The sequence below is a fragment of the Epinephelus lanceolatus genome, chromosome 4 (assembly GCF_041903045.1).
Source record: "Epinephelus lanceolatus isolate andai-2023 chromosome 4, ASM4190304v1, whole genome shotgun sequence".
In the NCBI taxonomy this organism is placed as follows: Eukaryota; Metazoa; Chordata; class Actinopteri; order Perciformes; family Serranidae; genus Epinephelus; species Epinephelus lanceolatus.
The window spans coordinates 15767028-15783936 of NC_135737.1; the positions used below are offsets into that span (position 1 = coordinate 15767028).

Genomic DNA, 16909 nt, shown 5'->3' on the forward strand with positions numbered 1-16909 from the left:
CATCTACTGTGCCGGCTATCTGCTGAATGGCATCATTATTAAAGCTGCCTTTTGATTCTTGGAAGCAGGCATGATGGCGGCAGGAGGTGAGGTGAATGTTAATGGAAAACTTGGGAGTGCATTTAACATAAACACTTGATTCTTTTGTTCTTCTACTCAGCATATAGCCAAGACAGGCATGCATATCCTTATACATGCAGCCACTCAACAAGTATTCATGTTAACATTGTGCAGTGGTGTTTAAATGAGTGATCGACTAATTGTTTAAATGCTTGTCTGTTTTGTGGCAATATTGGATTTACAGGATTTTTGGTTATTTTGATGAAATACCTTTAACTGGTATTTCATATAGTGGATTAACAAAAAACAGACTATTTTATTTTTAAATAATTATGAATATTACAAAATAAAATTGCACACTCCATCTGTGTCATCTATCCCAATTTATCCCTGTACAATTGTATCATTTATTTATTCTCATATAAACATATCTTCAGGATTATCTTTTACTCATACTGTTTTTCATTTAGAATATTCACTTCAATTTATCATCACTACTTAAAATCAGCACTTCCTCAATCAGAGCACTTGTAAAATACATTAGAATATTTCCACAATGCTTTCACATGTGCATGCTCACACACACACACACACACACACACACAGCAGTTAGATAATTTTCCCCCGTAACAGTAGTTTTAACCCTGAGGGGCTTCTGAACTGAGGAAACGTCGTAAACCTGTATGTTGACCTGCATTTAACGGATAACAGGAAACTGACACAGGACGCCTGAGGGTCGTGACCTTTACCGTGCACTCTCTGTCTTCCTGCTCATGCACTGGTGGAGGAGGAGGTAGTCCTGGGGTGCACTGTTGGACAGGGAGCCGTGGTGTGTGTGGCGCACAGGCACATCAAAGGTGAAGAGGACTGGCTGGCTGGAGTGGATAGGGGCAGAGGACTTGCGGTCTCCGGTCAGAGGAGCCATCGAGCCGGTGACATCTGCTCCGACAGAACGGGGCATATGGTGTAACCTGCCATCTGCAGACAGGAGAAACTGGAGTTATTGATTGTTTAACCCATAATGTGTTTCTTTAAAAAAAAAAAAAAAACCATCTTCGGCTTGTCTTGAGAATTTAAAAGTTTTGTTTTTTTTTGTTTGCAGACTGGACGTATTCTCCAAAAAAGTAACAGCAAAAAAAGTAACAGCAAATAATCATCCATTGAACATTTTAGTTGTCAAATTTATTGAAGTCAAAGGGCAGTGTGCAATTCATTTGAGGGTTTTAAGCCTTTAAATGACCTTGCTTTGCATGGACTCTTGTATTCAGTGGCTTTCCGTCTGCACTCTGATCAATAGAGAAGAGGGATCTGTCTCCAGGGAGGAGAGAAAACAGTATCCTTCTGCTTTTTTTTGGGCTGCAGGGTGCGAGCGGTCCAACAGCACATAATCCAAGTTATCCTCTTTGACCAGGGTCAATGTGCTGTGTTTGATTTTATTGAGTTGCATTGTTTTGCTCAGCGGGATTGTGTGAGCAACATGGTCATACACTCTGATTGTTTATGTGTGACATCCCTGATATCTGTATTGAAAGGCTACAAAGAAAAGACATATCTGAGAAGGGGATGCTGCAAATAGACTAGGCAGGAGGCCAAAATGAGGAGGCGCACACTGAGCCGTAGGAGTAGAGAGTGGGCGGCCCACTGATCCATCGACCCATGGTACTGTGTGCAACACTAGCTGTTACTAATCTCTCTATTTCACTGTACAGTGAATGCAACATTTTGTGTGTTTTTGTTTGTGTGTAATTTGTTTGATTACTGATTAATTTATCAATTATTTTTTGATTTGCAAATGATTGTTTCATTAATGTAACATCAAAAAATGTGAAAAACTGCCTGTAACCCAAACATCTTAAATTTAGAAGGTGGAATCAGTGTATGTTAGACATTTTGGTGAATAAATGACTTAAAGGAGCAGTGTGTGGGATTAAGTGGCATCTAGCAGTGAGGATTGCAGATTGCAACCAGCTGAAACTTTTCCCATGTGTCAAGTACGAATTTCCAATTAGGAATCTTTCAGTGTTCATTGTTCAGGAGGTTTTTACCAGGAGCCAAATTATCCACAGAGGACTCTTCCTCTCCAAAACAAACAGACCAATTAGAACAGTTTCATGTTCATCCGTTTTTCTCCTACGCTGTTGGGCTCATTACAGATGGGCCCCTAGCCCAGCACCTGCTCATGTGTGCTCACTTTTTTTCTCTGGTAACTTAGGATACAGATGTTCAGGAGGTTTTTACCAGGAGCTGAATTATCCGCAGAGGTCTCCTCCTCTCCAAAACAAACAGACCAGGTGATTTAAACTGGTAAAAACACTGAATGAAGCAGTTCCATGTCAAAAATGAATGTTTTTCCAATGCTGTTTGGCAAAGGGGCTGCCAATTAAGGTGGCTGAAACCAAAACACGCAAACATGAATGATCCTATCTATAACCAGTGTATGGCTGTCCTTTCTGCGCAACTGGAGACTCTCAAGGACCTGCTCCCTATGAAAATATAAACAGCCCAATAACACAACAATTTTTGTTTTCAGGTGATTACATGCTAAAGAAAACATACTTATTATATTATATTCCATTTCTGACAATACATCCCCCTAAAACCTACACGCTGGACCGTTAAACTTATCAACCACTTCCTCTCAAATCTGAATCATATCTTTTCCACAGACGCTTTTGCCTGTCCTCCACCCTTCTCCTCCTTTATCAGACCTTTACAAAGCATGTTATGGGTCAAACTGCCCTTTACGAAGAGGGCAATGTCCTGTGAGTCATAATTTGAGCTGACCATACAGAGGGACCACAGCCTCTGTGAAAAACAGACAACACACACAAATGTGGTGTGTGAGCATGTGTGTATGCATGTGTGGTGTGGTTTGAGGGCGGGGGGGATTCTGAAGCCCAGTTAGCTGAATGAGGTCACATCCATGCCTGAGGGGAAAAAGGCCTCTGCTGTGGGGTCTCCAGGCCAGTGGACATCAGTGAAATGCCCAGGCCCACAGCCACACAGGCAGGGACTCCCCCCAATGATCCTCAATTACACCATTGTTCTGAGTGATTCCACTCTCCCTAGGCTGGTTAGGCATCATCTCCTTTCTCCACAAAAAGCTTTGTAAAAGCTTTCACCCAGTGCGGTGAGTACTAGGGCCCACTAACATGGGTAGATATATTGATTTGTTGCAGAAAGACAGTTCACCCCCCCCCCCCCCCCCCCCGCCCGCCAGACTACAGAGCTGCATGGAAAAACACATGCAGGCTTAACGGCTGAAATACTGTACACAAAGCACAACTTCAAAGGTAAAATATAATCTAATGTTCATTTATACAAGGGCATGTTTTGGTGGGTGCCCTAAATGATTTTTTATCAACTGCTGCACATGACTGTCAGAATCAGAAGGAGAAGAAAGACGACTGGTCCAGTCTGCTGATGGAACATCCTACATGGTTCATCACTGACACTAATGGGTCCGATGATGTATGTTACCACTGGGAAGCAATTCCATCAAGTCCGTCCCCAACACAGAAATAGACAAAAGAGCAGAAAATATAAACACTGAAACTTCCCCCTAGGTGCTTCTGGTAATATTCCCTCCACTGGCTAATGTACTGTGACACTCGCTATAAGGTGGTACAATATTTATTAACCAAAGTGAGGAGTCATTTATTATACATCTTACAAAGAAAAGTAATAAAATTGGGAGGGACTGGCACAAATAAAATAAAGGCTAATTATAGTTTCTGTTAAGTCACAAGCCTGATGTCATTACCAGAGACTGATTTAGCTGAAACCTCAACATCAAACAAGGCAGTTAAAAGAGACAAAGAGTTCTTCCCATGACATTCCTCAGCTTGAAACCAACATTAGACTATCAACAGCAATGCATTAAAAGACCCTTTGGGTTGGTGAGCGACATATGGCTATTCTGGGTCAAAGAGCTCCTAAGTTCATAAGCAATTTTCCAATTATGCTCTATAATACATCACCTACTGTCTCATCTGCTCCGTGGCCATAATCTAATAGAAGCGGCCGGCTGCTGGTCTCAAGGGGCCAAAATTAGAACCCTTCTGTATCACTAAGGACAAGACCATCTTTGTAGGGTGCTCATTTCCTCTCAGTCCAGCCAGATTTAGACGAGAACATATGATAATCTAATCTGAAATGAGATATAAAAATAGAAAATACGACTGACCTATTGAATAGAAAGGGCGTCTGATGGAGAGATAAAGGAAGAGGAAGCGTTTGAATTTTCTCTACACAGCAGTTGTTTTAAATATTTTGTATGCGATAAGCATTAAAGGTACACGCTATCCACCCTCCTTCAATCTGAGAACAAGAAAAATGCAATTTCCTTAATGGTTTTAGATGAGATTGCACTTAAAAATATAGCCTCAGGGCTGACACAGCTTCATGGAGTGTTGCAAATTAACCTCTGATATGGCTCTGCAGGGTGGCCTGCTGATGGGGGACGCCATCTTGTGACAAAAAGGTCAGGCAAGAGGTTTGATCCCCCAACGAGTCCTGTCAAAGCGCCCTTGAGAAAGGCCTCCACTTACTCATTCAGTGTAAGTCAACCAGAAAAAGAGAACTGTTTTCTTTTCACTGCTGATCCAAGTATACAGATACAGTATTTGTTGTCCTGCATGGATCTGCAGGACCAGTGTCTCTTAAAAGCAACACGGTGTCCCAGGAGGCCACATAGTGGGGTCCATTTGCATGTGTGGTTAGCCGGGGGGTTGGGAGCTTTCCACGAGACTGACATAACTGGATAAAGGAGATGCTCGCTGCAGCAGAGATGGTTTAGGTAGACACTGCGGGAGTGTGACGCCCAACAGGAAGAGGGAAAATGGCATCCTTGCTCTGCTTGTTAGTCTGAAGTGAACAAAGTGACATGGCTGTTTCAATCTCTCGAAAACAGCTTGAAGAGTATTAAGCAGAGCAGACGCACACAGGAGCATTCCCTGATCGCATTACTCCCCTGTGCCTGCCCGCTCCACAGCATCATGTGAGCACCGCCCCCCGACTACACTGCGACATCAATTCGCAGAACACCAGACTGATCAATCCTCTAAAAGGCTCAGGCTTGTCGAGGCCAATGAATTACAGAGTTTGGCTAAAGTCTAAAACAGCAGCTCATTTTCAACGCCCTGACCTCATTTCTGCGAGGGCCATGGGTGGATAAATACTGTAGCTGTGCAACAGCAGGGTGGACACAGACATTTTGCGGTGGAGGTTGAGTGTTGGCTTTCATTGTCTCATTGGAAAAAGAGACTTACCTGGAAAGGGCTGTGGTGCTGAATGCAACCAGCTAAGCCAGAAAGGATAATTAGCTCTGACAATACGCTGCATTACAGAATGGGAACAGGCTTGGTGTGGAAACACAGAAGTCATGATGAATGTGATACATGTGTATGCTCTCATCTACAATACACGCTGCAGTAATTCAGTCAGGGCGCTTTATACAATCACTTCAATAAACTTAAGTGCATTTTTAAGGGTGAATACATTAGATTGTGGGCTGAATCAGTTCCCTTTCATTATGTTTATATGCAGTCTGGTCACCTGTTAACAGTGCTGGCAATGTCACAGTTCAGTCAGAGCTCAGGGTTACCTTTTAGGGAAGAAGAAATACCTCAATTGTGGTCATTTTGTGTGGTCTGATAGGTCCGATAAATGTTAGTTTAAATTGGAAAAATGCTGCACTGAAGAGTGGCAATTTAGTTCACTGAAACCCACTTCAAAGTACTGTGTGTGGGTGCCCAGTGGCTCAGTGGGGAGAGCAAGTGTCCTATGTACAAAGGCAGTGTCCTTGCTGCAGCGACCTAGGGTTCAATCCAAGCTGCAGCCCTTCGCTGCATGTCATCACCCCTCTCTCCCCCTTACACACTTAAATACTGTCCTGCCAATTAAAGACAAAAAGCTCAAAAAATACTCTTTAAAAAAGGTGCTGTATGTAACTGAAGGAAAATAGTTGAGACTCATTTCAGTTGCCAAACACCTATGCTTCAGGGCTGTGGTCTGGTTCAACTACCAACCCAAAGCGTCTGTATTTGACTCAAAAATCAATAACTAGCACCTCTAAGTGATTATCAGTTTGAGTTGTAAACTTACACCAAATGCTGACTCACATTTGAAACATTACTGTGATACTGTGTACTCCATGGCATACAGTTTTGGCAGATATTAGGCATATTTTCGAGGCTGACCCCAAGATAAGAGTGTAAAAGAAGCAGCAGTAACCTCTTCATTTATAAAAAGCAGAATGTCCTTCACTTTGCAAATACCGTAGACACGCAGCCGTGCTGTCCATCTGTAAACAGCTGCCCACATAAACTTCTTTGCATCTAAACAATGACACAGAATATCCGTGCACACTGTGCACAGGAGGCAGCTCTGCAATTACACCGTTATCTGCTCTAACACTACCAGCCTACCAATTACAGTGAATGTAGTATAGTGTGACAGAAGAGGGAGGCCTATCTGCATGACAGAAAGAAGACTGCACTCCAAACTGCTGATTACAAGATGAAGACAGGTATAAACATCTACCTACATCAGCCGAATTGCATATAAACAGGCAGCCAAAGAAAATATCCCATTCCAAAATAGTCCATTTGCAGTTTCCATATGACTGTAGGCTGTGGCAGCCACCAATTAGAGTGATTGGCTTTGCCACAGGCCCGTGCTAAACCTGTCATTTCAACAATTGAGCTGATGCGAATTTAAGGATGAAAAATGACTACACATATAACCAGAATATGTACACATAAATCCACAAAGATTACTACCCAAATAGATGGCAGACACCAGGTATTGTAGGATGAACAAGGATTGAGGGGAAAGAAACTGTAGAGAAATGTGGTTCGTGTATTAGCAGTTATGTCTTTGGCGTAAAATCATCTGTAGTCTGAACTGCTTGTTCATTTAAAGTTACTTCCATTTGTTTTACACTTACTCATAACGACTGAATAAAATTCTAAGAACTAGCTTGATGTCATAACATTACGCCACCATTTTGGATGCTTCTGGTTTGTTCGCATTTAGTGGCATTCCTGTCTTGTCAAGGGAGGTTTATGTGTTGCTAACAGCAGTCACAGTTTAACTGACATTTCTCAGGCACAGCCAGGGTTGAACAGAAAGACAAACAATGACCGCAGTTTTACTATCGTTCACGCAAGTTCCTCTTTAATCATTGTTGGTAAGTCTAGATTTCACACAGAACAAATCTCTGCCTTTCTTATGTAAGAATGAGCAAATGGGGAAGTTTAGACTAGATTACAATATTTCCTCAAAAGTAACATTTCCATTATTTTGGAAACTGGCAACCTTGCTTTGATGGCAAGGTCACAACGGAGCTAATTTTACCGAGACACATTTTTTACTGAGATGTAGATCTGCCGTCAACAAATCATCAATCTGGCTCCACACAGGGGTTTAACATAAACCCCCTTTGAGTAAATCTAATCTCTTTTCAATGCCTATTTGACAAAAACTGCTGAGGCTGCTGTTGGAAACGCTGATTTAGTAGTTATTCCTTTTTTCCATTTCTCACCATCTTAAGGGCAACAGTTTTACTGAAAAACAATACTGACTTTTTTTTTTCTTCCCAGGGACAGCTAGGGAAACGGACAAAAACGAAGAGGAGGAAAACAAAACAGAGTGGGAGCCGTCAAGCAAAAGAGGGAACAAAAAAAAAAAAAGAAAAAGACGAAAAAAAAGAGCTGCTGACAAGTAAAAACCTCATCCCTTAGTTGAGATTATCCTCGTCTCAGAGTTCAAACAGCTGGGAGAGAGCAGAACAAAGCCCATGATTGACGAGATGATGTTCCATTCATTAGATTGTGCTCGGGGGTGGGTCTCCCTGGGTGCAGACACACGCCACACACCCAGCCATCAGTATCTGATAACAACAGCGCTAACACCCATCAACAGATTGCGAGAGCTAGAAAAACATGCAACTCTGTGCTTACGTGTCTGTGTAAGGCAATCAGATGTGCTATAATCACTGGTTACTGTCCAATTTCTCTTTGTAACTCCTGCTTTTGTTTGTCAGCGTTTGTTCGAAATTAAATGAGCGACAAGCACGAATGGAGGGTTAAAACTACTTTTACATCACCTTTACATTAAATCCATCACATCCTAAACGTGATTCACACCTTGCAGCCTCACACCCAGATGCTGCGGGAAGCACGGCAGTGGCAGCAACAGCAAGCCAACCTCAGACAGCTCTGTGGCAGCAGAAACCTGACCTTCCAGTGCCATGGAGTCTCATTATTTCAACAAAAAAATCAATGCGCACGAAGGGCACTTTGGGAGGGGAGAAGGCAGACGTGCATGTGTAGAGACAGTAAGAAGCCAAAAGAGAGGGAATGTATATGTTTGTTTATGTACTGTATGTGCATGTCACATGTAAAGAATATGTTGTACATTAACAGCCTGCTTTTTTGTTCCTTAAATCAAGCCAAAAAAATCTGCATAAAATAAGACTTTTGGAATTACATCTTCCCGTCTGTCAGCACAGAGCAGGGGTGAATGGAAGTTCATTTGTGCTCCTCAAAACGTTTAAAAAATCAGATTAGAAAACTGAGCATTATTTTTGCTTACCAAAAACAATGTCCCTGTCACTTTGGATAACCCACAGACCTCACTGTGAACACAGTTTCACAAGAACTACTTACTACTGAAGAAATAGTCAATATGTAAACTGTTGAAAGTGTGTTGTGTGGATACAGAGTAACAGAGGAACTGCAAAATTACATTCACCTAGGCATGTGTTTTGGAGGCAAATATCTTGAAATATAAGCTCATAAAACCAAAACCATCTCCACAGCCATCATCAAGATTAATTCAAAGTATTTTTCATCATTACTGAGGAGAATAACCATTCAATTTTTGTATAAAACCTTTAAAAAACAAGCGTGAATTTGCTACAGTGCAACCTACGTACATGCAATCATCAACCTATTGCCATGCCTGCTTTTAGCCAACTGTGGCTGCAAAATGGTGGGAATATTTCTGTGGATCAACCAACCAATCAGCTGCTGGACACAGCTGGTAAAACCATTGCAAAACAAATGTTCCAAGTAAACCTAGAATGATGTCAATAGCAAAAATATCAGTACAAATATCTTCTGTTATGTAAATCTAGATATTGGCCACACCATTATTGTGTCAAATGGTCACATTATGTGTGTGTGTGTGTGTGTGTGTATGTGAGAGAGAGAGAGAAAGGGACAATGTGCAGGGAACTGTGTGAGAGAGAAACAGAAAAAAAAAGAATGTGACGCAAGACAGAAAGAGAGAGAAAGTTGTGTAACTATGAGCTGCTGTCATGTGCTGCCCTTGGCCAACCTTCCTCACAGTCCCAAGAGGCAGCTCACTACTGGCAGCAGTGGGCAACTCTTGACTGACAAAAGGTAAGACCAGATCATAGTGCTGATATCAGTGAAACAGCCAAAGTATCAACGAAACCCTCTGAGAAACACAATCACTTGTACACTCCTTAAGACTTGCTATTGTCTGGCTAAGCCTGGTTAATCCTATTTGACAATTATTTTACACTTCCTGTTGGCACTGCAGCTGTGTTAGAACAACAAATGTGACATTGTGTACAGTATGAAACATTATGGCTGCAGAGTGCAATCAATATAAATCTTAGACTCCTGGGCTGATGTCGTCTGGTTAACACCTTCTGTCTGTCTTGGTATAAAAACAAACAGGCTATCATCTGCATAACTTGGCATTCGTGCTTCTTCTGTTTGTCTTCGTCAGTGTGTGTACTTTCCATAAGAGGAACTAACTTCTCAGATGGTTTGTTTTCTTTTAGAGAGGGAAATCCCAGTCTGTTAGGTGACACACTGGCTCAGATCTGCAGCTGTCTGCCAGAAGGAAAACCCACAAAATACCTTTACTGCTAAAGATGTTTGTGAACAGTTATCCTCTATCAGCTCCAATTACCATCCGCATAGCTGAGTCACTTCATCAGACTATAATCGCAAAAGCCACAAGTACATGTTTTGGCATCAGCTGATAAAAGCTCGGTGTGTTAAACAACTATTAATGTGTTGCTGGTGTGAAGCCGTGGCTCAGCTCCATGAGCACTGTGTGTTCACAGACTCAAAGATCAAGATCAGAGATGTTGGAAGAGGATACTGATGTAGGCGGGAAGGGCCCTCCTCTCACATACTTGATTTCTATTTCTAACACTTGCACACATGCTTAGTGACATCAGCATCAGTACACCTTTTTACTGACAGGAAGTTTCTGCCAGTCGAAGTAGGCAAAAGCATTTTCAGAATGTGCTGAGAATTTCCACATGGTTAGATTGTGTTGTAGGATTTGCTGCCATGTGACTGCAGTAACCAGGAAGCTTTCTTTATTTTTTTTCTTTGTCATAAATGTACACTGCTTTGATAAATTCATTTGGGGGAACAAACTATGCTGAAATGGTTTGTTGGTTACTTGACTAGTTGATCCTAGGGGTGGATATCAATACTGATACTGCTAATTGATACAGATACTTGATACTGTTATTCACACTACTCTCCATAAATTGGATGCAAAAAGTGAAGACTTGACAAGAAAAGATGTAATAAGAATCAGCAGTTATTTTATTATTTTGCAGAAATAAAAGTTCAAGTTTTCTGAGTTTCCTGTACATATAATGACGGATGAGCAAATATCTGGTCAACACATGTCTGGTGGTGATGTGCCTTCATGCTGCTTCGCAACCAGAAGCTAAACTTGAACTGTGAAGAACTGAGGTCCTTCAGTTTCTGAGAAGCTCACAGAAACAGATAAACAAAATAATGCTCAGAAACTGAGCCCACACTATTAAATGTCTTGCCCTGTGAGCCATTACTGGAGATAAGGCTGGAACGATATCAGATTTTCACCACACAATTATCATTGCTGCAAGAGTTCACAATAACAATATTACCAGGAAATTTTGAAAGAAGAAAATCATAATAACTAGTCCATACCCATTGAGTGCTCAGTTGTCCTTGTACAGTTTCACATGGTGTGTGTTTGGGATACAGGTCATAGGAAATTACAGATTAAATAGTCAAATGAACCCATTAAGAAGAGAAATGTATTCAGACAGAGTTTTTGTGAATTTGATAGTACGATTGCTTTATTGAAGGTACAGTAGTACCATTGCCAATAGTGGGATAGTTAGTGGGCTAAAACTGTACATTAGTAGTTGAGGTAGCACGTTGAAAGGCAGATAGTTAAAGTGTTTATATGTTGTATTGACTTAAGAGTGGGACGCACTGGTAGAATGACTGACTAACTGACAGAATGACACACTGACAATTTCTGTGATTATGTACAGCATACCATACCATGACTTAGTCATACCAAAAATTAGAAAAAAACAACAACATTCAGCCACAGGGGGAGCCACAGCGATCGGTTGCATTTTAGCCATTTTTAAGCATTTTTCTGTTGTTATAACGCCACCCAGTCGCCAATTAGAATTAAATTTCTCCAGTCACCTTAAGGCGTCCTGTTCTACATATCTACCAAGTTTAGTAAAAACTGATATGACAGTTAGGCCTAGATAAGAAATTAGCTCTCTAGTGCCCCCACTTTGTTTGATCAGGTCAATAATGGAGGGGTCCCCTCAGATTATGTGTGGTCATATGCCTACAAAGTTGCGTGGTGATGGGTGAAACCCTTGAGATGTTATACACCTTTATGTGATGAGCCACGCCCTCCGCAATATTCATTGCCTTATAGAAGCTCAGTTTTAGTAAGTTTTCCAACTTTTGCCAAGAGGGAACTTTAGATATTGGTCCCTAGATTATGTTCACCGAGTTTCATGCAGATCGGTCAAATTTCCTAGGAAGAGATCGATTTGAAGTGTTTTTCAAAAAATTCAAAATGGCGGAAAATCTATATATCCGGAAGTTATGGGTTCTTGAGGCAAATTTGTTCCTCATGAGGAGAGGCATCTCTGTGCAAAGTTTCATGTCTCTACGACACACGGGACATGAGATATGCCCATTCAAAGTTTGCAATTTCAATCAGTTGCTATAGCGCCCCCCTTTGGCCAGTTGATGTAATATTGCTTCATTGGCATCCTCCCATGACCCTCTACCACTGTGCCAAATTTCACATGAATTGACCAAGTCAGTGAGGAGAAAAACGTGGAACAGACACACACACACACAGACAGACACACCCACAGACAGAGTTTTCGTCATTATATACTAAGATACTATCTCTTAATTTTATTTTTTGGCAAACAAATTACACAAAATTTGAGTGTAGGGAGAAGGGGAGAGAGTCTGTGACTATAACTGTACAAAATAAGCAATTATACTTAATGGGCAGTGAAAAGGCAACCAGATGGCGCAAAGCGGGAATGGAAATAAACAGATTTTATTTAAGAGGCACTGAGTTATTTACACAATATTATCATATGTGTATTATTAACATCACACCAATATTTAATTTCTAAATATCATGGTTGACATCAATATCAAATCAAAATCAAATCTAACCCTAACCCAAGTGCTGTACAAATTAAAATGAATGGCATACATACATTCATTCATTTTCCATAACCACTTATCCTGTTAGGGGTTGCAGGGAGGCTGCAGCTTATCCCAGTTGACACTGGGTGAGAGGTGGGTACACCCTGGACAGGTCGCCAGATTATCACAGGGCTGACACATAGAGACAGACAACCATTCATGCCTACTGACAATTTATATTCATATTCAGTCTTTGGATGGTGGGAGGAAGCCGGAGTACCCGGAAAAAACCCACGCTGACATGGGGAGAATATGCAGGCTCCGCAAAGAGGGGCTCTCCGACCCAAGGGATCGAACCCCCCACCCCTAGTTCGAACCAGGAACCCTCTTGCTGTGAGGTGACAATGCTAACCACTGCAGCACCGTGCTACCTGAGTGGCACCTGAACGGCACAAATATTATATGTACACAAAATAAAACTGACAAGATCAATTTCATATGTAAAAGAATAATAAAATACTAAAATATTAAATGATCTTGGGACAGACATTCTGAATATCGATGTGGCCTAGAGTTAGAGAAGGGGCAGAGAAGTTTGGTGATGTACTGGGGTGGCAGCCCATGTACACCGTTAAAAACAAATAAAGGAACCTTAAAATCAATCCTGTATTTCATGAGTAGCACTGGTGTAATGCTGTCTCTTTTTCTGGTACCAATGAGGAGTCTCGCTGCAGCACTCTGGTACTGGCAATACTGGTATATCACGACACCCCTAGCGGTAAGCATAGAATGTAAACACAGTTACGCAACGTAAGAGTTAGGAATTTGAATATGCCAGCTATATTAGAATGAATAAACATTACAAAAATACAGATAGCAGCACTGTTTGTCCAGGTGCTTATGGATATATCAGAGCAGCCTGGAACCGAATTTAATACATAGTTGATTGTCAACAACAATTTAAGTAATCGACTAATCCCTCAAGTTATTCAGCAATGAAAAATGCCCTAAAAATGCTGGCCTTTTTACAACTCTTCTGTTCCTCTGAGGCAAATTTGAGATTGTGGGCTATATGCATAAAACAGACTTGACAAGGACTGTGAGACATTCTTGTTATAACCATAATGTCTTTTTGCATCATTATATAACAGTTTGTTTCAGACAAGCACTCATATCAGTTTTCCAATTATGTAAAAAGTAAACCTATAAAACACCAGCTGGCTCTGCACTCGGCCAGTGTTGATGAACACAGTTCTGAGGAGGTGAGTATTTATTTTCACTGCCACAGTGACAACAATCTGATCCCACACAGGGGAGCAGGCAGGAGTTATTCAGAGGAAGAGAGGGACGGATCTGCATGACAGTCAACAACCTATTCCTTGGAAAAGACACTGGCCTGAGAAGCCTCTCACGCATACAGTTGGTTTTACAAGGAAGGTAAATGTTGTGTGGACTGATCGTAAAGTGTGTGTGTTTAAGATCGAGAGCAGAAAATGAGACACCAGGAAGAAGAAGCACATCTCTCTAAGCATCAGTGCACAAACACAATCAGCTGATGGGTCTATCATTTCAGTGGGTCAGCTCTGAATGAGTCTTATTAAACGCCTCAAGATCCATGGCTGCTTCTGCAAATAAATTTCTTAGCTTTTCCACACACACAAGACAGCGGTCATGACGTAATAGGGAACCAGTGGTAAATTGAGCAGCTATGCCCTTAAGGAACAGACACATGAAAGAATATAATCTACATTACCACTTTTTCCAGGATGTTTAGTTAACAATTTAAACATGCACACACGGAACATTTGTAACCACTACTACCATGACCTAAGCATTTAAAGATATCGAGTGCTATAAGAACAAGGGAGGCTTATATCTTTTACGAGTTGTGTAAGATTTTCATGCCTGTCTAGAGCACAGAAACACTTGAAGAATGTGTTAGTTTTGGTTTGTGATGCTTGTCACAATCAGTTGGGATTTGTATGAAAATTACAGCCCTCTGGCACCAATAATGCTGAGAATCAGGATTTTGCTTAGAAGATGCTGCAAGTGGTTTTTCATAGAATGAGCTAGCACAAAGAGGGTTGCTGACAAATTCTATTTATAATTTGCCACCCACGAAAATAGAGTATGAAAAATGCATTTGGATGAAGACAGCAGCATCAGTTCTGATGAAGTTTCTCAGAAACAGGAACTACACATTCCACTGAAAACACAGTTACGTGACCAAAAAAAGCCAGATGCGATGTTTGCACTGAAGGGACTGCAATCACTAACGCAGCTGTCATGACATAACCCTTCTCACTCCCCCAACCCGTTCTCCCAGCCACACCCCGCTGGCTACAGTTGATACAGTTTGAGATTCAGAACAGGACCTCGCTAATTATTGAACTTGGAGCGGGGGGATCCCCTCATGATGAGAGCATTATTACACAGCTGTTTTTCATTCCACACCTGGACATATTGCATGTTACAGATGATCAACCATGTGCACAAAGACTAACGTCCACCAGCTGCCAGATGGCGGGAAAAACAACATCATGAGTGCAATCTGCATGGGCAGGAAGACGAATATGAGAGGAGTGTATGTTCCACAAACTCTCGTATAACATACTGAATATGTACTGAGTGTGTACTGATGTGTTGATGCCACAACCACTGAAACCTAAGTTACCATCAGCTAAAATAACCCAGTATGATAACTGCACAACACATTCATGCTCACTATTATAGCACGTCAGTTATCTCATTGCCAAAAAAAGGTATCTGACCCCCATACTGCGTAAAGAAGGAGAGTTAGGTGTTTGATTACATATGAGTCATCATCGTACGTGCAGTGGATTTGTTTTTTAATGGCAGATCATAGCAGGGTGTAATTCAGGTAATCAAGGCAAATCTAGGATCTAAGGACTGGTCCTCTCTGTCCCAGGCAGAAGACATTTTACATAAGAACATTACTGCATAAAAATATTATCATTAGCATGGCTTGTCTGATAGGCGCTTTAATCCGATGTGGTTTATGGTGCCACTAGAGGATTCGTTTTTTTCTCTTATCATCGATAGCCCCAGAGTAAAAAAAGCCATTCTCCTGCAGAAGAGAAAACAACAACAGATGCTGTGACAAAAACATAAAACTGAGCCTCTGTATCTGCTGCTAACTGTTAAAATGGCCCATTTCAACAATAAGCCTTTCCTTCATCCTGAATACAAAAGGCAGAGATCAGAGCCTTTCTTTAACAAAACAAATGAAGAGAAAAATCAATAACACTCTCAGACACAGTGTCCATTTATTTGGCAGGGATGTTCCTATTCCACTCTCTCAAATAACAAAGATGGAAAAAAAAAAAAAAAAACACAATTGCCAATGATATCATGTGGCTGGACCTCTGCTGCTGAGCTTTTGTGAAAACTAAGATGCAAGCTGTTCCAGATAACACAAGAAAGCACAGTAAGAGACTAATGAAAGGGAGGAGTTATTGTATTTTGTTTTGTTGTGCTAATGTGCCTTAAACACCAAAAACACATTCTATTCATTCAGCAGAGATACAGTATATTACATTGCACATACTGTGCACATTGTATTCAGTCTACAAAAGGTCAGGAAATTGTGGAGAAATCCCATCAACATTTCCCACAGCAATGTGATGTAATGTGATGTCTCCAGATTGCTTGTTTTATCCAAAAAACAGACCAAAATCTAAAGTATTCAACTTGAAATGATATAAAACAGAGAAAAGAAGCAAATTATTTATAATCGAGAAGTAAAGCCAGCACGTGTTTGGCAAGTTTTGCTTAAAAAACGGCTTGAATAATTAGACGATTATCAAATTTGTCGCTTATATTCTGCTGATTGACATATCCATTAACTGACTCATCATTTCAGCACGACGTATTACCATACTGAAAGCATTATTTTGTACTGTACTAATTGTTTCTATATTTAAATTCAAGACAGTGCAGCAGAGCTGAACAAAAGATGGATAGAAATAAATTAAATAAATAAAGTGGCTAGTTGGGTCATTTAAGCCCATTTGAGATGTTTTTGTGAGTTTTAATCAGCACATTTAAAACTTTGGCCTAATTAACAAATTACAAAACCACTAACAAGCACTGTCACGATACTGGAATTACTGACTTTGATATAATACCTTGAAAAATATCAATGTATTTTTGAAAACCACTGGAAAAAAGTAAAATTGTGGGCATAAAACTTGAGCTTTTTTAATAAATAGATAAATACATCAAGGCTATAACATGACAGCGACTTTCTTTTCTTGGTTCGTAGCAGAATGACTGTAGTAAACATAAGCAATAAGAGAGAGCAAGAAAGCGCAGCTGGTGCAGATGATGAGTATTGAAACCACTCAAAGATT

The 16909-nt window shown here is 40.8% G+C and overlaps 1 protein-coding gene across 4 annotated transcripts in view; it reads right to left on the minus strand.

The window, feature by feature from the left end:
* gab2 (GRB2-associated binding protein 2) overlaps positions 1-16909 on the minus strand; it is a 44128-nt gene that overhangs the window by 9174 nt on the left and 18045 nt on the right. For all 4 annotated transcript variants that reach the window (XM_033631816.2, XM_033631814.2, XM_033631817.2 and 1 more), the window contains exon 3: positions 810-1038. In XM_033631816.2, coding sequence (XP_033487707.1) covers positions 810-1038 — 229 coding nt within the window. The remainder of the gene's footprint in view (positions 1-809; positions 1039-16909) is intronic.